General features: G+C 39.6%; 1 protein-coding gene across 15 annotated transcripts in view; it reads right to left on the bottom strand.

The window, feature by feature from the left end:
- The window catches only part of SYNRG (synergin gamma), a 94,974-nt gene that overhangs the window by 31,893 nt on the left and 40,812 nt on the right, over positions 1–22,269 (bottom strand). For 14 of the 15 annotated variants that reach the window (XM_009190428.4, XM_009190430.4, XM_017950688.3 and 11 more), the window contains 4 exons: positions 21,522–21,655; positions 15,458–15,576; positions 14,875–14,937; positions 6,303–7,247 (listed from right to left, as the gene is read on the bottom strand). In XM_009190428.4, coding sequence (XP_009188692.2) covers positions 6,303–7,247; positions 14,875–14,937; positions 15,458–15,576; positions 21,522–21,655 — 1,261 coding nt within the window. The remainder of the gene's footprint in view (positions 1–6,302; positions 7,248–14,874; positions 14,938–15,457; positions 15,577–21,521; positions 21,656–22,269) is intronic. The other variant, XM_009190437.4, reaches the window with a different exon arrangement.

The following is a 22,269-nucleotide window of genomic DNA, read 5'->3' as shown; positions in this document are numbered from 1 at the left end:
TAAAATACTTGTACATTTCAGTTTCTCTCTACTCTGGGCCCTAATCTCCTTTAGGCCCTATTCTGTCTTTGATCTACCTATGAGATCAGTCGTATTCATATTCTCTGTTAACTAAAACACCTGGTCTGTGTCCTGTACGTCTCAAACACTGAAGAAAACAGGAATGAAAGTGATCACAGTGTAAGTGGACAGGCTGGAAAATGCTGCTGTTTAATTACCGTCCAGTGTTTTCTAATCTGTATGAGAACTTCCTGTTCTTCATTTGTACTGACTCACGCAACTCTATGGTTTAAATTATATCCACACTATCTATAAGCACCTTTGGGTTTCTGTGTCAGTGTTTTAAGTTCAAAACTGAAAACTGGAAATCCTGTGGATATTTTAAGTCACAGGAAGTCAGAAGGCCAAGGAATGGTGTCAGGATACACAGTGGGACCGCCCCTAGTCATCAGTAAAAATCTCATCAAAGAGACACCAAATGAACACAGAAGACAGGAAGTACAACTGAGGCCTTTTGGTTCTTTGGTGCATTATTTTAGGATTTAGCACAGGTTTTTTGATATTGCCAGTGTTCCCTTCATGTTCATTTGCTACTTTTTTTTTTTTTTGAGACAGAGTCTGGCTCTGTCACCCAGGCCGCGGTGGGAGTGGCACAATCTCAGCTCACTGCAACCTCCGCCTCACAGGGTTCAAGCAATTCTCGTGCCTTGGCCTCCCGAGTAGCTGGGACTACAGGCGCCCGCCACCTCACCCGGCTAATTTTTGTATTTTTAGTAGAGACAGGGTGACACCATGTTGGCCAGGCTGGTCTCAAACTCCTGACCTCAGGTGATCCGCCCGCCTCGGCCTCCCAAAGTGCTGGGATTACAGGCATGAGCCACTGCGCCCAGCCATCATTTGCTACTTCTAAAAATCAGCAGGGATTTTGATGTGAACAACAGAGTGACTACAGAACAACAGATACATGGGTATACCTTCTCAGATACTGATACATGAAGTGAAGCACTAATGGCATCAGGGTAAACAAAACAGTATTTTGTTTGTTTGTTTAAACCTATAGCATAGAGTTCTTCAAGTCTTTTTTACAAAAGAAGTTTAAGTCAGTACATTACATTAAAACTACCTCCCTAAAAAGTAACGTTGCTTTGGAAATATCCATTACTCAATTTGTGAATGGATGCTTTACGCACAGTTACATTCAGTCATTTTCTGCAGCCTGCTCAGATAAATGCAGAAAAGAGTTAAAATAAAGCAGTCCTACATGGACCAATTAATCTAGCATTACAGAATTCCATTGACAAAGAAATTCCTCAGCCAAAGCCATCAAGAGATTGGTCTTATAAATAGCATGGGAAAATCCAAAATAAAGGGCAGCTAGCATTATCACTAAATGGAAGCTACAGTAAGATCTCTTTCTTTCAAATGTGTTAGCAGCACATATCATAAATAAAATACAATGCATTTATACAAAGTTTTTGAAACGAAGTATTATTCAACTTTTTAAAGCAGTATGCTCTGGACAATGCTGTACTTTGAATGGCAGGCCTGGCTTTTCTCAGAGTTATTCTAAACCTCTAAATACAACTTTTTTTCTTTCTTAAATGGCATATTTAAGACACTACAAGTGATCTCTTAGGAATCCTATTCAAAATCCTCATCTTCTTCTAGGCTAGGTGCAGTAGCTCACACCTGTAATTCCACTACTTTGGGAGGTCGAGGCAAGTGGATCGATCACCTGAGGTCAGGAGTTTGAGACCAGCCTGGCCAACATGGTGAAACCCCATCTCTACTAAAAATATAAAAATTAGCTGGGAGTGGCGGCAGGCACCTGTAATCCCAGTTACTTGGGAGGCTGAGGCAGGGGAGTCACTTAAACCTGGGAGGCAGAGGTTGCAGTGAGCTGAGATCCAAGATCACGCCATTGCACTCCAGACTGGGCGAGAGGGAAACTCTGTCTTAAAAAACAAAACAAAACAAAACAAACAGGCGCGGTGGCTCACGCCTGTAATCCCAGCACTTTGGGAGGCCAAGGCAGGCGGATTACCTGAGGTCAGGATTTCGAGACCAGCCTGACCAACATGAAGAAATCCCCGTCTCTACTAAAAATACAAAATTAGCTGGGTGTGTTGGGCATGTGCCTGTAATCCCAGCTACTCAGGAGGCTGAGGCAGGAGAATCACTTGAACCTGGGAGGCAGAGGTTGCACTGAGCCAAGATCGTGCCATTGCACTCCAGCCTGGGCAACAAGAATGAAACTCCATCTCAAAAAAAAAAAAAAAAAGTCTTCATCTTCAGTGATTTAATTTCCTTCCTTCCTCAAATTCTAAAAAAGAACAAAGAATTAAAGCCTCAAAACATAAGAATACAAAATATAAACCATGGAAATATCCCATTTGCCCAGGGATTTTATTGGTTTTGGGTTTCTAACCTGAAACACAGTAATATTCTCGAGGTTTTTTACTGTTACCACACTCTAAAATGGAGAAAATGTTTTCCATGTTTGACCTACGCTTGTTGCTACATTTCATTGGTCCTTCTAGAAATTGTTTTCTTAAAAATAAGAATGGGTCAACCCTTACTTTCTTAGACGCACCCCCCAAACTTGTTTTAAGAATTTGCTTTATGTACTATGAGAAAAGAAAAAAAAAAAAAGGCTGAGGGTTGCTTCATCATACAGAATACATAACTGCAAATCTAACATGCTCTGCAATTAGAGGATGGAGTACCCAATTTTTCTTTCTTTGAGACAGGGTCTTGCTCTGTCACCCAGGCTGGAGTGCAGTGATGTGATCACAGCTCACTATAGCCTCAACCTCCCAGGATCAACTGATCCTCACCTCCTGAGTAGCTGGGACTACAGGTGCACACCACCATGTCCGACTAATTTTTGTATTTTTTGGTAAAGATGGGGTTTCACCATGTTGCCCAGGCTGGTCATGAACTACCAGCCTCAAGCAGTCCACCCACCTTGGCCTCCCAAAGTGCTGGGATTATAGGCGTGAGCCACCGCGCCCGGCTGAGTATCCAATTTCAAACTCAAATCAAATTCCATCCTGAAGACTTCCTGCTATTAATACAGAACACTTTCTATTATGCAGATTATCAATTTAAATACAGTTTACATTTACTGTGCTCAGAAGTCCATTTCAATATTATTTGATTTATTTTAAATTAAGTTTATAACTATCTAGTTATCTATAACTACGTAGTAGCTTGAACTATGCAGTTAGTTACAGATAACTAGATAGTTATGGATAACTAGGTAGTTATAGTTAACTCTTTCCACAACACTCAACTCTTAGGTCTTTTTCCTCACCTTCCCCTTCTCTTCAATGTCATGCCTAGTAAAGACAGATTCTCTACAATAAAATATGATCAGTTTCTTCAAGAGAAGAAACTGCAACAAATGTTCTTTCTCCCTATCATGTAAAGTAGTGTACGGTTTACTCTTATTTAAGTCTGAAGTTATATTTCAATGCAATGCCATGTTAAAAACTTACATTAATGGAATTATAAGAAACAAAGGCTAAAATGTACCAATACTTTCTTAGAAGACAGGTGTTTGACGAAACAAAACTAAAGGGGAAAACCCTCTAGTCTCAGGCTACTATTGCTTTAAACTTGGTACCAGTCAGGTATTTCTTTGGTCTAACCCTGAAAAGGTACAAATTACACACATCCCCACACTTTCAAAATATGCCAAAGAATTATTTATTAACACAAGACTTACAGATCACAAAAGAGAGTGATACAGAAGAGCTGGAAAAGAAGTCATCAGAATAAGCATGCAGATCAGTGTTTGCAGAGGAATATACTAAAGCAAATTCGAAGGCACATTCACACAGAAAATGTCTAAATTGAAAAAAAGACATCAGAAAAGCAGCCAAAAAAAGGGCACTAATTAAAATACAAAGATTTTCAATGTCAAAGAAGAGCTACTTTACAGGTAGGTAGGTAGGTAGCTACAGAAGTCTTGCTAACCCTTTGAAAATGTCACAGATGAGGGTCAGCTCTTGCTGCCAATAAAACCATATGATTTTAATGACTGCACGTCAAGATGCTTCAGTGCCACAGATTAAATTTAGTCGGGGGGAAAAAGCAGCCTAGTTGAAATTATATGCAGCAAGGGCTCAAAGGGTTAAATGTAATATATGCAGAGAAATCAGGCAATGTTATCAGTATTATCTACCTTCCATACAAAGAATTATAGCAAGAGTAAAAGAGACAGTATCCCCTTCAGAGTTAAGTTAGGGCTTCCAAACAGGATTAAGGTCCACAGACAGCAATCTACCAGGTTTTATTCTCTCTTCATCAGCTCACTTCTTATTTCTCCAACAAGAAGTACCTTTAACCCTCAAACTAAGAGAGCAAGAGATACTGTGGTGAACATGAGGATAAAATAAAACCACATTACTCTGAAGAAGTCCTTGCCATTTACCCTCTACAATACGTTAATGCAGCAGTTTTGCACAACAGCAATATAGCACATTGGTCAGACATCAACCCCTTTTAACAACCGCTCTAAAGGGATACTGCTCCTTTCTGACAGGAGGTTTACAGATCAATGGGAGGAAACAATCTGTTTTAAGAATATCCTCCAACTGAAGAGAGTTAGCTTGAACATTACAGGCTCCAAGCTGGGGATGTTCCAAACATACATAAAAGAACATGAGCACAGAAGAGATTATTTTAACAGGTCAATAAGAACAAGCTTGGTCAAAAAACCAACCTCCAAATAAAATGGGGGGAAAAAAGACACCCCAAACCTGGATTAGACTCATTTCATAAAGACATCTAGCTTGGCACTGTGAAAGAATATAGATTCACTTTCAGAAAAATAGTTTCTAATTAGTAGCTTCAGAGTCCAAAAGGCTAGTATACATGTTATGAGATTTTTAAATAAAAATCCAGTATTGTTCAGAAAACAGAGCACTTTGCAACCAACTGCTGTGGTTCAAGCAGCTCATACAAAAAAACAAAACAAAACAAAACAAAACAAAAACCCAAATCACTCTATCAAACAAACAGCAGCAAAAAAAATAAGAAAATTTCTGAGGAAAAGTACAAAAAAAGGAAAAAAAAAGAAAGTAGACAGTCAAGGGCACAGGAGCTCTTCAGACCGCCCACTGCATTTGAAAAATACCTTAGCAAGTAGCAACATGAAATATGCAATGTCTCTGCTAACTTGCTCCTGATTCAGCACCCTGTTTAGGAATACCTACATTTTCAGAGCCAAAGGATGGATGCAATTTTGTTTTCCGACTTGCAAATTTGACATATGCAAAAGCTATAGGACTTGACAATTTCTGCCTGAATCTGTAAACTTGGAAGTGTCTCATGTGTCCCTCCCTAGTTAGACAAAACCAAACCTTTCATATGCATAATACATTTTCTAGAATAATACAGTGATACTGAGATATTTCTCATTATTAAAAGGCCACAAAATAGGTTTATCTTTCTATATACATATCAAAAAACAAAACAAAACAAAAACCAGGACACTTGGGAATCTAGTTTTTATGACAGAAGTTGAACTAGAGAGTAAATTGCTACATGTAAATCCACACAGAATTCAGAGGGCTCCCTAATATGATGTTTTCAAACATTTTATCAGAAAGTTAGCAGTTACCCTATTCTAATATCTACAGATTTGTTACAACTTAATATTTCTAGTAACAGAGTTAACACTGAAAACAGCTCCTGGATTCCACTGACAACACATGCCCTCCTCTTTGCCAGACCCTGACATAAAGAACATTCATATATAAACTCTTTCTCTCTTCTTCTCTTAAAGGGATGTGGCAAACTGCACTACAAGTGGTTAGAAATTTTTACTTTCTTGGCCTAACGAGAGTTAGTTTCTGTAAATCCAACAGAATACTATACTGGCAGTTGCTGTGTATACCCAAGAGAAGAAAAAAGGAGAGGGAAACAATGATTTTACTCACAGAAATGGAGAAACACTGCTGGCACTGCAAAAGTCCTTATCAAATTTCTGGCAATGTGGGGTTCACTTAGCAGTGAGTTTTTATGTGCCTCTAACACCAAGCTGGTGCTAGATTTCAAAAATAAAAATATTTTAGCTACCCAATCTAAGTTCCACAGTAGCCACAGTATCCATATATGCAAGTATCCATAGAATCAAATTTAATACTGCTTTAAGGAGACTGGCAACAAAGAGGTTGATTATTAGAGATCCATAAAGATAAAAGGCCAGAGCCTTACTCATGTAAATCAACACCCGCAGACTCATCTTTGAAATCTACAACACCATCACCAGAGCAATCTCACCAATTCCTCACCTGCAGCAGGAGGATGCTGGCCACTAACTGTTGGTAAATCCAAAGAGCTATCAGACATGACATGCTTAAGATCTCCTCCCACATCAGCCAATTTCATGTCAAACTGAACAGAGAGTGCATCTTCAGAGTCCTCCTTGCCGACACTGCTGCCACCAATGGAAGGGAGATCCAAGGACTTCACTGATGCAGAGTCTTCTTTGGTGTGTCTGAAAGCCACTGCTTTCTCTCCCAGGGATTTGTCCGAGTTTATGGAAGAAAATTTACTGGAGTGGAAGTCAGCAAAATCATCATCACTTCTTCCTGAAGGAGTGTTATCTTTTAGGTCTTCAACACCTAGTCCAGATCCTTCCAGAGAAAGTTGTCTGAAGACATCATACTTGGTAGACACAGCAGTTAGGTTTTGTCCACCCTTCACTGTGCTGCCCATGTTGCTGGTTAGAGGAACAGGACTGGCTTCCTCTTTAAGGGCATCATATTTGTCATCCGGCTTTTGCTCAGATGAAATAGAGCTATTACTGAAAGCCATAAAATCTGCAAAGTCATCCTGCTCCCCAACAGGTGGTAGACCAGAATATTCCCCAAAAAGGTTGAATTCTCCAAACTCATCAGCCAAACTAGAAGTTTTCGTTGATGCCAATGCTGTCGTAGCAGCAGCAGAACCTGTTGACTGTGGTGTGGAAACTGATTTTGATGTGCTAAATGCAGCTGAAAAAGACAATGGTTTCTCGCTGCTGCAATTAACTGAGGAAAACATATCTAGGTCTGCTAAGTTCAGAGGATTTTTCACTTGTGTTTGTTGTTTCTGTTGTATAGTTCCTGAGGGGAAGGATGGTGGAAAAGTTTTGTCTTTTGTCGGTGGCTCTAGTGGTGATACACTATCGGCTGTTTTAAAATCGGTGAAACCATCATCAGTTCCTGCAGATCTGAATTCTGCAAAGCTTTCTCCTGAAAGAAAAAATACCACCCAAAAATAGGAATGCTGAACTGAAAACCATATAATGCACAGCATATTAAACTGCAAGCATTATTTTACAGACTTTTCTCCACTGACTTGACATTACTTAATAATGTTTATAGTTTAAACCCTATCGAACTACACATTTGTTTCCACACTGAGGTCTAGTGATACTGAAATAAACAGAAATCAAACTGAAAGTACCTGCCAGTAACATTTTCATTTGCTCATGCTTTTAGTGTGGGATCTCCCCTAGCTCTAGATCCTACAGCTGGCTAAAAGCACTTATCTCAAGACTTTTTGTTCCCACAGCTAGCCAACCAAGCAGACAATACAATAAGAAATAGGGTTAGAGGTTCTTGAAGAGAGGTATATTAAAATAGTGGCCCTTTAAAGATAAAACATGTTACCTGGTTAAAAAAAAATCAGAGGTACCAATGAAGTATTATGAAAAATCCTACATCTAATATTCAGGATGGACAACACTTGGTTCAGCCAGGCACTTTAAGAATAACCTTAGATACTATGTGGTCTTGCTCAAGTAAAGGAAGGCATTAATTTGAAGGGAGCTTTGATGACAATGTTTGAAAAGGTATCTATTTATTTGCAAAGCATTCTAGGTGGGGCACACTGTAAAGCAGCTCCTCCCCATACTCTCTAATAAGCTGAATCTCACAGAAAAAAAAGTCTCTAAGCACTTGAGCTTTTCTACAAATTAGCTGTCTCACTGCATCAATGAGCACTTATTTTTATTTATTAAAATTCAAAAGGATTTGAATAAATACCAACTGTATTATAACAAAGGTTTGGAAGTTATAATTTAGACTTTAGTTTATATTATGCTACTCTGAGAATGGAGTAACTGACGGAATTTTTTTTTTTTTTTTTTTTTTTGAGATGGAGTTTGTTCTTGTTGCCCAGGCTAGAGTGCAATGGCGTGATCTCGGCTCACTGCAACCTCCGCCTCCCAGTTTCAAGCAATTCTCTTGCCTCAGCCTTCTGAGTAGCTGGCATTACAGGCAAGCACCACCACACCCGGCTAATTTTGTATTTTTAGTAGAGACGGGGTTTCTCCATGTTGAGGTTGGTCTCGAACTCCTGACCTCAGGTGATCCGCCCGCCTCGGCCTCCCAAAGTGCTGGGATTACAGGCGTGAGCCACCGTACCCAGCCTTTATTTATTTTTTATTTTTTGAAACAGAGTCTCGCTCTGTCGCCCAGGCTGGAGTGCAGTGGCGCAATCTCGGCTCACTGCAAGCTCCACCTCCCAGGTTCACACCATTCTCCTGCCTCAGTCTCCTGAGTAGCTGGGACTACAGGCACTCGCCACCACGCCTGGATAATTTTTTTTTTTTTTTAGTAGAGATGGGGTGGGGGAGGCCAGCATGGTCTCAATCTCCTGACCTCATGATCCGCCTGCCTCGGCCTCCCAAAGTGCTGGGATTATAGGCGTGAGCCACTGTGCCTGGCATATTTTTTATTTTTTAATAAAATTTCTTTTGCCCATGACATAGTTCTCAGGAGATCCTGAGAAACATGTGTCCTAGAATTGTTTATTTTGATATTCTGGTTGAATAATGTGGGTACTTATGTACTTCTCATAAATAATTAAACAGACTCAGTTAAGATACTGATAAAAATTTAGGCCTGTGATTCTTTTTTTTTTTTCTTTTTTGAGACAGAGTTTTGTTCTTGTCACCCAGGCTGGAGTGCAATGGTGCGATCTCAGCTCACGGAAACCTCCACCTCCTGGGTTCAAGCGATTCTCCTGCCTCAGCCTCCCAAGTAGCTGGGATTACAGGTGCCGGCCACCACGCCTGGCTAATTTTTGTATTTTTAGTAGAGACGGGGTTTCACCACATTGGCTAGGCTAGTCACAAACTCCTGACCTCAGGTGATCCACCTGCCTCGGCCTCCCAAAGTACTGGGATTACAGGCGTGAGCTACAGCGCCCGGCCCAAGGCCTGTGATTCTTAAACGGTTTCTATATTCTTTATTGTCAAAGTAATGTTATCACTCAGGTAGAGCGTCAGGATGCAGATGATCTCAGTTTTCTAATAGCACCTGAAGGTCTACCATAAAATCCACTAGGCTATACCAGGTAATTAAAAACTAGAGATAAACCAAATGTAAATATAGTTATGCCAAGGCCAGGCACAGTGGCTCACACCTGTAATCCCAGCACTTTGGAAGGCCCAGGCGGGAGTTATCACTTGAAGCCAGGAGGAGTTCAAGACGAGCCTGGCCAACATGGAGAAACCCCATCTCTACTAAAAATACAGAAAAATTAGCTGGGCATGGAGGCACATGCCTGTAATCCCAGCTACTTGGGAGGCTGAGGCACAAGAATTGTTTGAACCTGGGAGGTGGAGGTTGCAGTGAGCCAAGATCTCACCACTGCACTCCAGCCTGGGGGACAGAGAGAGAGAGACTGTCTCAAAAATAAAAATTAAAATATATATATATAGCTATACCAACCAACATCATTTATTATTAAAAAAAAAAAAAAAAGACTGCCATTTCTGGAGGTTAAAACTAAGTAAATTAAAATAACCAAAATCCAATGCTTAAATTGGTATATAAAACAATGCAGGCTTAAAATATACTGTGCTTGGGCTGGGCACGGTGGCTCACGGCTGTAATCCTTGCACTTTGGGAGGCCAAGGTGGGTGGGTCACCTGAGGTCTGGAGTTTGAGCATGGCCAACATGGTAAAACCCCATCTCTACTAAAAATACAAAAAATTAGCTGGGTGTGGTGGCAGGTGCCTGTAATCCCAGCTACTTGGGAGGCTGAGGGAGGAGAATCGCTTGAACCCGGGAGGCAGATTGCAGTGAGCCGAGATTGCACCATTGCACTCCAGCTGGGGCAACAAGAGCGAAACTCTGTCTCAAAAATAAATAAATAAATAAATAAATAAATAAATAAATAAATATAAATTAAAAAAATGAAATATACTGTGCTTGTAACAAGATATATACTTGGATATAGAAGATGAAAAAAAAGCACCAAAAACAATACAAGCTGATTTTTCCTCCTAACCTGAGATAGTTAACCAATTGATCACCATAATTCATCAACACCAAGGAATTCATCTGATAAGAGAGGAACAGCATTCAGATTTCCTGTAATTTATATTTGTAAGACATACCACTAGTAAAACTCAAGTCAATTTCACAAACTGATAGAAGATGTACAACTTTTAAAAATCACCCTAGAATTTTAAATTAGTAGTATCACTGATTATATCTGTATTATTTCTGTAAATGTAGAGGTAATAAGTAGCCATTTTTATCACAGCCTAAATTTTTAATGCATTGCTTTGAAATATCTGTGAAATTGACAAGTATTGCTTTGTTTGTGTATTTTAATCACCACAGCAAACTACACTTACTGATGAATTGTAAACTTTTCCAATGGAAATGTAAGCTGGGTGAAAGGGTTAAAAGGAAAAAAAAAATGGGTGGGTTTACAAAGGGAATTTGTTGGCAAATAAATTAGTCACAGTCAATGGAAGCTTGTCTATCAGAAGGCATATTAAGCATATTATTTCATGGTTAGCTTTTTGGTTAATGTCTACATACTCATAAGTTTCCCTCTCCTGTCACTTTTTAGGCTCTAAAAAATCTCAAAAGAATCCACTTTTTTGCTAAAACTTCAATAAAAATGTGCCATTTATTTATAAAGAACATTTTCCTCATTTACTTTAATTTATGGCTTAAACTGTGGATGGAAAAAAGGAAATATTATTAAACTCTGTCATTCAGTAACCTAAGCAACCCACAGCTCTGAACACAATACTATAAGATTCTTCATAAATTCTAAGATACTAATGTACTTTAACAAAGTCAAATCAATGTATTTTTAATGAGTATAAAAAAGATATCATACCATTTAGGAAAATAAAATCTATTCTCCTTGGTAGATTTTTGGTAACTCTACTTGGAAGACCTTAGAATTAAGATAGGAATGAAAGCAGGCAAATGAAAATAACAACAATCTGGAACTTTTTTTTAAAAGTACTGAAATTTGGTTGGCCATGGTGGCTCACACTTGTAATCCCAGCATTTTGGGAGGCTGAGCTGGAAAGATTGCTTGAGGCCAGGAGTTCAAGACTAGCCTGGGCAACAGAGCAAGACCCCATAGTGATGGTGCACATCTACAGTTCTAGCTACTTGGGAGGGAGGCTGAGGCTGCTTGAGTCCAGGAGCTGGAAGCTGCTGTGAGCTATGACTGCACCACCGCACTCCAGGCTGGATGACAGAACATAACACTGTCTCAAAAAAAAAAAAAAAAAAGTATTGAAAAAGCAGGACTAAAGTACTGCTTACATATTGGTGGCACCACTGTCTTTTCCTATTGTCTGTTACAGGAATACATATTATGGTCATTAATACCACATTACACAAAGAACCCTCATGTTAAACTATGTGCTCTTTACTCCAAACTTGTCTCGGCCCAACTGTTGATGAAAAAACATTGCTAGGTGCAAATAAAAACCTCACAAGTCAAAAGTTCCCCTCGGGTTTATCTCTGTTACTCCCACACTGTTACTCTGTTTATCTCTGTTACTCCCACTCTGTTACTCCCACTGTGTATCTGATACTGAGGAAGAAATGGCTATTACGTTCTAAAAGCGTGGATGAAACACAAGGAAACATTTCTAGAACCTAACAGTTAAAAGAGGTTGAATATTTTTATAAGAGGTGGGCTTCCCTTTTTTAGAGATGATTAAGCAATACAGTTCCTAGCATACCTACCCACCATCTCTCCCCAACCTAGCAGAAGGGTGGAAATAAAAGATTGCTGAAGGATGTCCCAAGTCTGAGCATTCAATATGTAAAGATAGAATGTGGTATTGTTCCCAGAAGGAAATTCTCATTAGAGTATACACATTTCATAGCATGCATAGTTAAGCTTTCGAGAACATACTTTGACCCATGGGTTATCTAAACCCTACACATCACGTTTACAGTAGGATTTAACCACAAATATAACTTTCGGTTTTTACATATATGACTCTCGAATGATCATTTTATACTCCCTTGTACTCTAAGTCTTACTATTAGAGATGGTAACCACATGTGCACATAAACCCCTCTCTTCATCTTTCTCATCAAATTACAGCCAATCTTGAAAATCTTGTAGAGTGGTGATTCAGTTTAACGCAAGCCAAGTATAGTAACTGATCACCCATTCTTACTGGATGAGTGTGCAGATGACTGAATATTGATGTTGGCATCCTTGAACATACTAAGTGAGCATTGTTTGGTTACTGCTTCTGTTTGAAATGATCCTGTGTTTTGGTTGTGGCCCAAGTTTTGAAGTGCTGCTTGCCATTCCCTTTCTTTCACAGAGCTCTCACTACTCAAACACGAGGGATCTGGTAAAATATGAGTTTGGTTGAGTCCTGCTTACCCCCACTTGGTCATCTTTGTAGGAATCCAATGTTTCATTTGTTTGTTTTAAAATTATTTTTAGCTGATGTTCATGAAGAAAAGTGAGTACCTATAACCATGCTACTACTGAAAGAAAATCCTAGCTAAGAAGGTGCATTTCTGTATGAGAGCTGTGTCATACCAACCTTTGGTCTCTCTACTGGAAAAGTAGAATCAAATCTTATATAACGTCTTTTTAATTGTACGCTCTAGTATTATAGATGTAAGACAGTACTATATTATACCTCTGTGAATGTAAAGTACCTTGTACCTGCTTTATAATATGCAGCAGTGACTATGCCTTAATCAAGTTGTTTTTAATAATGTTATTCTAGAATGTGTTATTTCTAGATCATGAGTGAATAGCTAAAAAATAACAAATAATAATGGTACCAGGTACTGCAACAGTAATAGAAAAAAAAAATCTTGAAAAGAAAAAGACTGGCCAAGTGTGGTGGCTCACGCCTGCAATCCCAGCACTGTGGGAAGCCGAGGTGGGCAGATCACCTGAGGTCAGGAGTTTGAGACCAGCCTGGCCAACATGGTGAAACCCTGTCTCTACTAAAAATATGAAAATTAGCCAGGCATGGGGGCAGGTACCTGTAATCCCAGCTACTCAAGAGGCTGAGACAGAAGAATCGCTTGAACCCGAGAGGTATTGGCTGCAGTAAGCCGAGATCATGCCATTGCACTCAAGCCTGGCTGACAAGAATAAAACTCTGTTTCAAAAAAAAAAAAGACTTGTTGCTGCCTTTACAGTCCACAGATTGCTGTACTACTAATACTTCAAGCCTCGTTGAACAGTGTAATAAATCAGAGTAACCACAGCTCTCATTTCACAAGGGAATTTAACTTGTCATGCAAGCTTCCCATGAAAGGGAATGTCCTATCTTCAAAGGAAACAACACTGATTTGGAATTTGCCCCAAATTTTGTTTTATTTTATTTTTATTGATTGATTGAGATGGAGTCTTGCTTGCTGCCCAGGCTAGGGTATGGTGGCACAATTAGGGCTCATTGCAGCCTCCACCTCCCAGGCTCAAGCAATCCTCCCACCTCAGCCTCTCGAGTAGCTGGGACCACAGGTGTGCATCACCACACCTGGCTAATTTTTTTTTTTTTTTTTTTGTAGAGACAAGGTCTCACTATGTTGCCCAGGTTGGTCTCAAACTCCTGGGCTCAAGCCGTCCTCCCATTTTGGACTCTCAAAGTGCTGGAATTACGGGCATGAGCCACTGTGCCTGGCATGCCCTAAATTTTAGAAAATAAGTAATTCTCAAGTACATTTAACTCCTTGTAATTTCCAGAACTATAAGAAGTAATCTTATTTCCCTTCTATTAGATAATCCGCCATTCAGTACCTATCTTTTCTTTTTTTTTTATGATCTTGGCTCACTGCAACCTCTGTCTCCCTGAGTTCAAGCGATTCTTGTGCCTCAGCCTCCTGAGTAGCTAGGACTACAGGCACGTGTCACCATGCCAGGCTAACTTTTTTGTATTTTTAGTAGAGATGGGGTTTCACCATGTTGGTGAGGCTGGTCTCGAACTCCTGACCTCAGGTGATCTGCCCAGATCAGTCTCCCAAAGTGCTGGGATTACAGGTATGAGCAACTGTGTCTGATCCTATCATGATATTTTTAAAAAACAGTAGCTTTTTTTTTTTTTTTCTGAGATGGTCACCCAGGTTGAGTGCAGTGGCACAATCTCAGCTCACTGCAACCTCCACCTCCTGGGTTCAAGCTGATTCTCCTGCCCCTCAGCCTCCCTGAGTGGCCTGCCTGACTACAGGTGTGCACCACCACACCCGGCTAATTTTCGTATTTTTAGTAGAGACAGGGTTTTGCCATGTTGGCCAGGGTGGTCTCAAACTCCTGACCTCAGGTGATCCGCCTTCCTCGGCCTTCCAAACTGCTGGGATTACAGGCATGAGCCACTGCCCCTGGCCTAAACACAGTTGCTATTACTAAGGTTTTCTGAAGTAGAATACTTTAAGAGTATCTATTATAAACATCACTACTATACCATATTGTTTTATCTATTCAGTTTTTTTCTCCTAAACACACAAACACACACACACACGCACACACACTAAAATAAAGGAATGCCATGGAAAGAACCATCAAAAATCCCTTTTTTATTAAAAATGGAAATAATTTATCCTTTTAAGGACTCAAAAACTTACCTAAAGGTTTATTCTCTGCTGTCTGTTCGAGTTCTCTGAAAGCACTATATTTATCACCAGGATCTATGACAGAAAGGACAGAAGCTCAATTAAGGTTAGGAATCCTGAAATTACAGCTCCAGGAAGTCAGGCAGATTGGTTTAACCAAACACTCTTTTTTTTTTTTGAGATAGTCTCGCTCTGTCACCCAGGCTAGAGTAGTGCAGTGGTGCGATCTTGGCTCACCGCAAGCTCTGCCTCCCGGGCTCACGCCATTCTCCTGCCTCAGCCTCGCAAGTAGGTGGGACTACAGGCGCCCGCCACCATGCCCGGCTAATTTTTTGCACTTTTAGTAGAGATGGAGTTTCGCTGTGTTAGCCAGGATGGCCTCGATCTCCTGACCTTGTGATCTGCCCACCTCAGCCTCCCAAAGTGCTGGGATTACAGGCGTGAGCCACCGCACCCGGCCGCCAAACACTCTTAACATGTGGTATAGGCATTTTACACATTTAGCACACAGAAGACCACCACTTAAAGATTCATACAATTTAAATATTATGCAATTTAGCATTCACAAGTTTATGAATTTACCCACTGCTTTTACCTCCAGGTGGAACAGTATTTTCAGAGGACTTGTCAGCTGCAATTCCTTTAAACACAGCATATTTGTCCATTGAAGGCAATGCTTTAGTTCCGGGAAGTGGCATCAACAAAGAAGGGGCACTAAAGGAAAAACGAAACATGTTTTGATGACATTGAATGCTTCCTTTATCATCAAAAAAGAAGTTCGAATTAAAATGGCAAACAGGGATTTCATTAAAACTCATGGCTCTCTGCTTTAAAAGTTAGAAACTATATAGTATACATATACACCACAAAGAAAAAAAATGTCCTTTTTCTAAAGAAAAAAAAAAAAAAAAAAAAAACAAAAAAAACAGATAAAACACATTACCCAATCATTTTTTTCTTAATTAAATGAAGAGGGGTCAGATCCATGCTGACTGTCTAAGCACCTCTTTAAGCCATAATAACTGGAATGGCATTGGAAGTAGGTTATTAAAGAATGATGACTTCCTGCAATTTTAACTTAAGGTCCATAAAACTACAAAAGTGAACTGTTCCACATATGTATACTCAATATTTTAAAATAAATCATGTTAACCTTAATATAAATTATTATCTTCAATGGGTTCAGAGTGCAGAGGTAGAACAGTTAAGATAAAAATCTATTTATGAAATGTTGTCCAAGACAAATGTAAATTGTTCTTCTTCTGACTGTACTGCATTGCCTACCGGTAGAAGTGCACACATCTGATAAGCTGCCGTAGAGTTAATACAATTTGCATTTTTACAAGGATCACATCAGCGGTTTCAGAAGCTATCTTTGTAACAAAACAACAATCACTTCAAAATTAGATAAAGATACTTTTGCCTGTGGACATATTTCATGCTGGATGGAAAAGTAGCGTAATGAGTAGTATCTGTGTGGGTAATTCTTAGAAGGCTTAAACACATACTATAAAAGCATTACTTTTTTTTTTCTTCTTCTTCCCTTATCAGACCCGGGCAGCTCCCTGGAAGAACTACCTTTACATATGAATGACTACATTCCACCACTAGTTTGTGTCATTCAATACCATGCACAAGTTATATAAATGGATTTCTATTGAGTTCTTTGCCCTGGAGCAAAAATATTTCCACAGTCATTTAAATCTTCTTATCAGTGGCTTACAAGCAAGGTAAAAACTAGGCTCTGGCAGCTGCATGCTAATGGGGTACACAGTCCTTTAGGACTTAATGCCATCAAATATTATGATTTCACATCACCACCAAACAGCTGCTACATAACTGATCTTGACAAATGAAATAAGCCATCATCTATACATTGTAAGTTGACTTTTTAAAAGTTCCATAAGTAATTAAAGTACAATTCACTGTACAGGATGTTACACGGGAATAAAGGCAATTAACATCTTAGGGGGAAAAAAAACCCAAAAGTTGAATGATTTCTTTATTTTTCATGATCCTCCAACTTTAGCTATGGCCTTTTAAGGCTCATTGGTAAAAATCTTTCTACTACATGTTACACTTAATTGATTAATTTTAAAATTATATTCACAGAATTGGGAAAAAAAAAAAAAACCAGGATCTTCAGGGTAATGAACTACTGCTTGCTGATTAAAGTCAACAAAATTTCATTCAAAAAAAGTTATGACTCAGACTGTAATTTTATGCACACTGCAAATGAATATTTCATTCCAGTTCTTTCTCTGAAGTTATTTAAAAAAAAAACACTGTAATCACTATGAAAGTGTTTATGCCAGTTACACAGTACTCATCATCCGTTCCAAACATGAAGACAGTTATTTCTACCCTTTCATACTAATGAAAATACTCAAGTGAGAAAGGCATATTGATTTTACACTTACGAACCTGTATTCTACTGAAAGGTAAGACTTAAGAAATTCGGCATAAAAAAGTATTTTGCATTTTCTCTAGTGAATCTATTGGTGTTTTACAATCACTCCGTATGACTGTGGTAGTTTTATTTAGTTGCTTACCCTGCCAAATATATACATTTAAAAAGAAATATTTTGATCTCAGCAGAATAAACTAACCAACCCCAAACTCCTGTACATTAACCCTTTGTGAACTTTTTTTTTTGAGACAGTGTCTTGCTCTGTTGCCCAGGCTGGAGTGCAGCGGCGCGATCATGGCACACTGCAGTTTCGACCTCCTGGGTTCAAGTGATTCTCCTGCCTCAGCATCCCAAGTAGTTGGGACAGCTGGTACTACAGGCATGTACCACCATACCCAGGTAATTTTTCCATTTTTGGTAGAGATGGTGTCTCCATAGGTTTTCTAGGCTGGTCTTGAACTCCTGGGCTCAACTGATCCGCCTCCCAAAGCGCTAGGATTACAGGCAAGAGCCACTGCACCCAGCCTTCCCCGCCAGCCTTTTTTTTTTTTTTTTTTTAATAAGACAACTTCTCACTCTGTCTCCCAGGCTGGAGTGCAGTGGCGCGATCTTGGCTCACTGCAAACTCTACCTCTCAGGTTCAGCAATTCTCCTGCCTCAGCCTCCCAAGTAGCTGGAATTACAGGCACACACCACCATGCCTGGGTAATTTTTGTATTTTTATTTTTATTTGTTTATTTTTTTTGTAGGGACGGGGTTTCACCATGTTGGCCAGGCTGGTCTCAAACTCCTGACTTCAGATGATCCGTCTGCCTCGGCCTCCCAAAGTGCTGGGATTACAGGCATGAGCCACCGTGCCTGGCCAACCCTGGCCCCCTTGTTAACTTTTCTATGATCAATGTCCCATATCTGCTTTGTTGATTAGTCTAGGCTCCCGAGTGCCCGGCACACAGTATTTTCTGAATGAGTAACTGGATGATGTTGCTGCCTTCCAGAGGCCCTTCAGGTTTTATGCGCAGGCTCAACTGTCATCTCTCCTTTGACTCTGACATCTAGTTCAACACCGAGTCTAACCAATTTCTCAGATATAAACTGTTCAGTGTCTATAACTCTAAACCCTGAGTAATTCTCATCATTTCACAGCAGGATTACCATGGCAATTGAATTTATCCTATACACAGTAGCAAGAATCACTTTCATTGTGCCACTTCTTACTCCTAAAATGCTTTAAAATAGAGTATGTCATAAGTCATAAGGCATCCCACAACTGGTGCTGTCCCTTACTAATGTTATTTTCTCACAGACTAACAACGTTCTCCATCCCGGTCTACTCCTAACATCTTACTTGCCTTTTCATCTTCTCTAACAAATAATGCCCATTTTCTGTCCAAAATGGTCTCTCCTAGGCTTAGCTATTCACATCATGATTTAACAAATCTCTTTTTAAAACAATTTGGAGTACAGATTATCATAAACTAGGGAATACATTTTATACATATATTTAAGGACTAATCCTAAGAAAACTTTACCAGATAATTTAAATACCAGATAAAACTAAGTGTCCTTAGAGCAGGAACTGTGGTTTTTGCTTCTGTATTTCTCATGCCTATCCCAGTGTCTGGCATATAGCAAATACTAAATAAATGTTTGCTGGATGAATAAATGAATATTGAGTATGAATTCTAGATAATACCAAAATAGTTTCATTCATTTGGGCATGGTGGCTCACGTCTGTAATTCCAGCACTTTGGGTGGCCAAGGCAGGCAGATCGCCTGAGGTCAGGAATTCAAGACCAGCCTGGACAGTATGGTGAAACCCCATCTCTACTAAAAATACAAAAATAAGCTGAGTGTGGTGGCGCACGCCTGTAGTCCCAGCTACTAGGGAGGCTGAGACAGGAGAATCACTTGAATCCGGGAGGCAGAAGTTGCAGTGAGCCGAGGTTGCGCAACTGCACTCCAGCCTGGTGACACAGCGAGGCTTCATCTTAAAAAAAAAAAAAAAAACAAATAAAATAGTTTCATTCAAGGAAAGCATGGAAGTAGTCAAGTCAGAGCTATATGTAAGAGGAATATCTGCAAAGTATCGTATATGAAAGTAAACTATTACATGGAGATAATGCCACACAAAATTGCTAATACCCCATATATCTCAGGTCTGGCCACCATCTTAAAACTTTCTACCCCCAAATTTTAATTTCATCTACAAACAGAGTTTTGCTCAGATAAATAAATCACCAATTTGATAAATCAGGTTTATAAGCCACATACTATAATACAGTCATCCAGCAAATCTTTATTAATTACATATGACGGGGCCAAGCACTACATATATAAACATGAATGATTGTCTTCAGATACTTACAGCCTAGTAAGGGAAACAGTCAGGAAAACCAGCAGTTACAATTAGGGCACAGATATTCATCAGGTACTATAGCAGTAGCAAAGGAGGGGCCCCTAACTCACCTTGGAGGTAGGAATTGGTTAGGAAAAACTTCCTATATTTAGCTGATTTCTGAAATGGAACTACAACTATAGGGAGATTAGGTAAGGGTATTTCAGACTGAAGCAAACAGAACGTATAAAGTTTGAAAGAGCACGGTCAGTTTGGAGTCATGCTGGCATGGCTGGAGTGTAAGCCACGGGAAATATCAAGAGTTGAGAGCGGGCAGGAGTTAAGATCACACACTGTCACACAGAGCTGACAGAGTTAATGGTGGTAAAGGAGAGAGGACAGAGCCAAAGTAAATAGCATGCTTTTAATCTGGTGACTGAATATGGTGACATCATTCACCAAGGAAGGGAATAATGATTTAACACATTTTTATTTGGCTTTGAGTAGGAAAACAATGAATTTAATTTCATGCAGTGAATTTGAGATGCCTTGAGTCATTCAGATGGGAATGCTTAGATAGTAGTACTACATACAAATTTTGTTTGAAGGAAGAAATCTGGAGTAGAAATATAATTTATGTGTCTAGAAGGTTTAACTTGTTTGTGTTGGTGCAGCAGTCCTGGAAATACCAGCACTCTATGGTCTCATTCCTTATATGTTTCTTCTATATGTTACGTACATGCATTTAACATATTTTTAAAATCAGGAGAATAGTCTCTTTTCCTAATTTGTAATTCTCTATAATGCCTGTCCCTTAGTTCTTGTTACAGTGTGTATGCGGCAAAGTGCTAAGAGATAATCAATCGGCTAAATGGGGAAGAAAGGAGCGAAACTGCATAAACAGGAACACAGGAGACACAGAATATGTATTCTGACAAAAACCAATTTGAAAAATAAAAACAAAGGAATTCATATTGCTTACTCTGGTGTCTGATGTGTTCCACTTTGCAGAAATATCTAAATACTTTTTTAAAAATGCCGGCTTGGCATGGTGGCTCATGCCTGTAATCCTAGCACTTTGGAGGCCAAGTCGAGAGGCTCACTTGAGGTCAGGAGTTTGAGACCAGCCTGGCCAACATGGCGAAATGGTGAAACACCATCTCTACCAAAAATACAAAAAAATTAGCTGGGTGTGGTGGTGGACACCTGTAATCCTGGCTACTAGGGAGACTGAGGCAGGAGAATCACTGTAACTTGGGAGGTGGAGGTTGCAGTGAGCCAAGATCACACCACTGCCCTCCAGCCTGGGCAACAGAACTAGACTCCACCTCAAAAAAAAAAAAAAATGCTGACAACATACTGAATCAGTTACTGTACCCGAAGCTTAACGTGGCATGTAAAACCTTAGAGAAATGTTTACGCAGCTGTCTATGCAAACAACAGAAATCTGAAGGCTTAAAAGACACTAATGTCAATTATACAAGAAATGTGAAGAAATATGATTAGAGTTGTGAATTATGATTCTGTGGCAAAGCAACAGTACATAACACTACAAAAACATACAATTATGTGCTCCTGCCTAAAAAACTTTTCAACAGTTGAAGACCTTGCTTTAATAGAGGAACATGAAGTCATCACTGCACAGGTGCTCTAGCTATAATAAAGGTTTGGCACAGGTGAAAAAGAATATTGCCAGGTAGGTGTGTACTTAGAGGAAACAGTAGGAGCTGAAGTTTAAGGTGGACAAAAGAGAGAAGTTTGGAGAATAAAAGTATTAATACAGAAGGAATAATCACAGAAAGTAGCAGAGTAAGGAGTCTTAATTTTTAAATTTCTCACACCTAGCCTTCCTATTATGGATGTCTCTTTCTTAATGGTTAAATACAATGTTAAATATATTAAACTCTTTTCTACCTGTTTCCATGCTGGGAGTTACTTGCTTTTGAAGAAGCAGGCAACTCTTGGAAATCACTGAATGAGTCATCAAGGGATCCTGACTTAGAAGCATCTTGAAAATCCTGGAAGTCGTCTTCTTCTGGCTTTACTACCTAGGTTTATAAAGGATATTTAAATAAACAGCACTGACTGACAAAATAAATACACAACAAATCTCCAACAGTCAAAGACTGCCCTTAAAATTTCTCAGTTTAGATACATTAACTCAAGTGCTTAAGGCAAGAATACTGTTTTGTATTTTTAGATACTCTCTGGTACAAATGGTAAAAAAAACTGGTTTAAATAGCTAATCTAGGCTGAGCGCAGTGGCCCACGTCTGTAATCCCAGCGCTTTGGGAGGTCAAGGTGGGCAGATCTCCTGAGGTCAGAAGTTCGAGACCAGTCTGGCCAACATGGCGAAACCCCATCTCTACTAAAAATACAAAAATTAGCTGGGCATGGTGGCATGTGTCTGTAGTCCCAGTTACATGGGTGGCTGAGGCAGGAGAATCGCTTGAACTCAGGAGGCAGAGGTTGCAGTGAGCTGAGATTGTGCCACTGCACTCCAGCCCAGCTGGGCAACAGAGCAAGACTTTGGCTGAAAACAAAAAAACAAAAAAAAGCTAATCTATACATTTTAAAAATAGCTGAATGACATTCATTGGGTTACTAAGTGCCTGCCATCTTTAAAAGACATATCTAGCTGGGTGTGGTGGTGGGCACCTGT

Source organism: Papio anubis, chromosome 17 (genome assembly GCF_008728515.1).
Source record: "Papio anubis isolate 15944 chromosome 17, Panubis1.0, whole genome shotgun sequence".
NCBI lineage: Eukaryota > Metazoa > Chordata > Mammalia > Primates > Cercopithecidae > Papio > Papio anubis.
The sequence above is the reverse complement of the archived record's forward strand: the minus strand, read 5'-3'. Positions and strand labels throughout refer to the sequence as shown.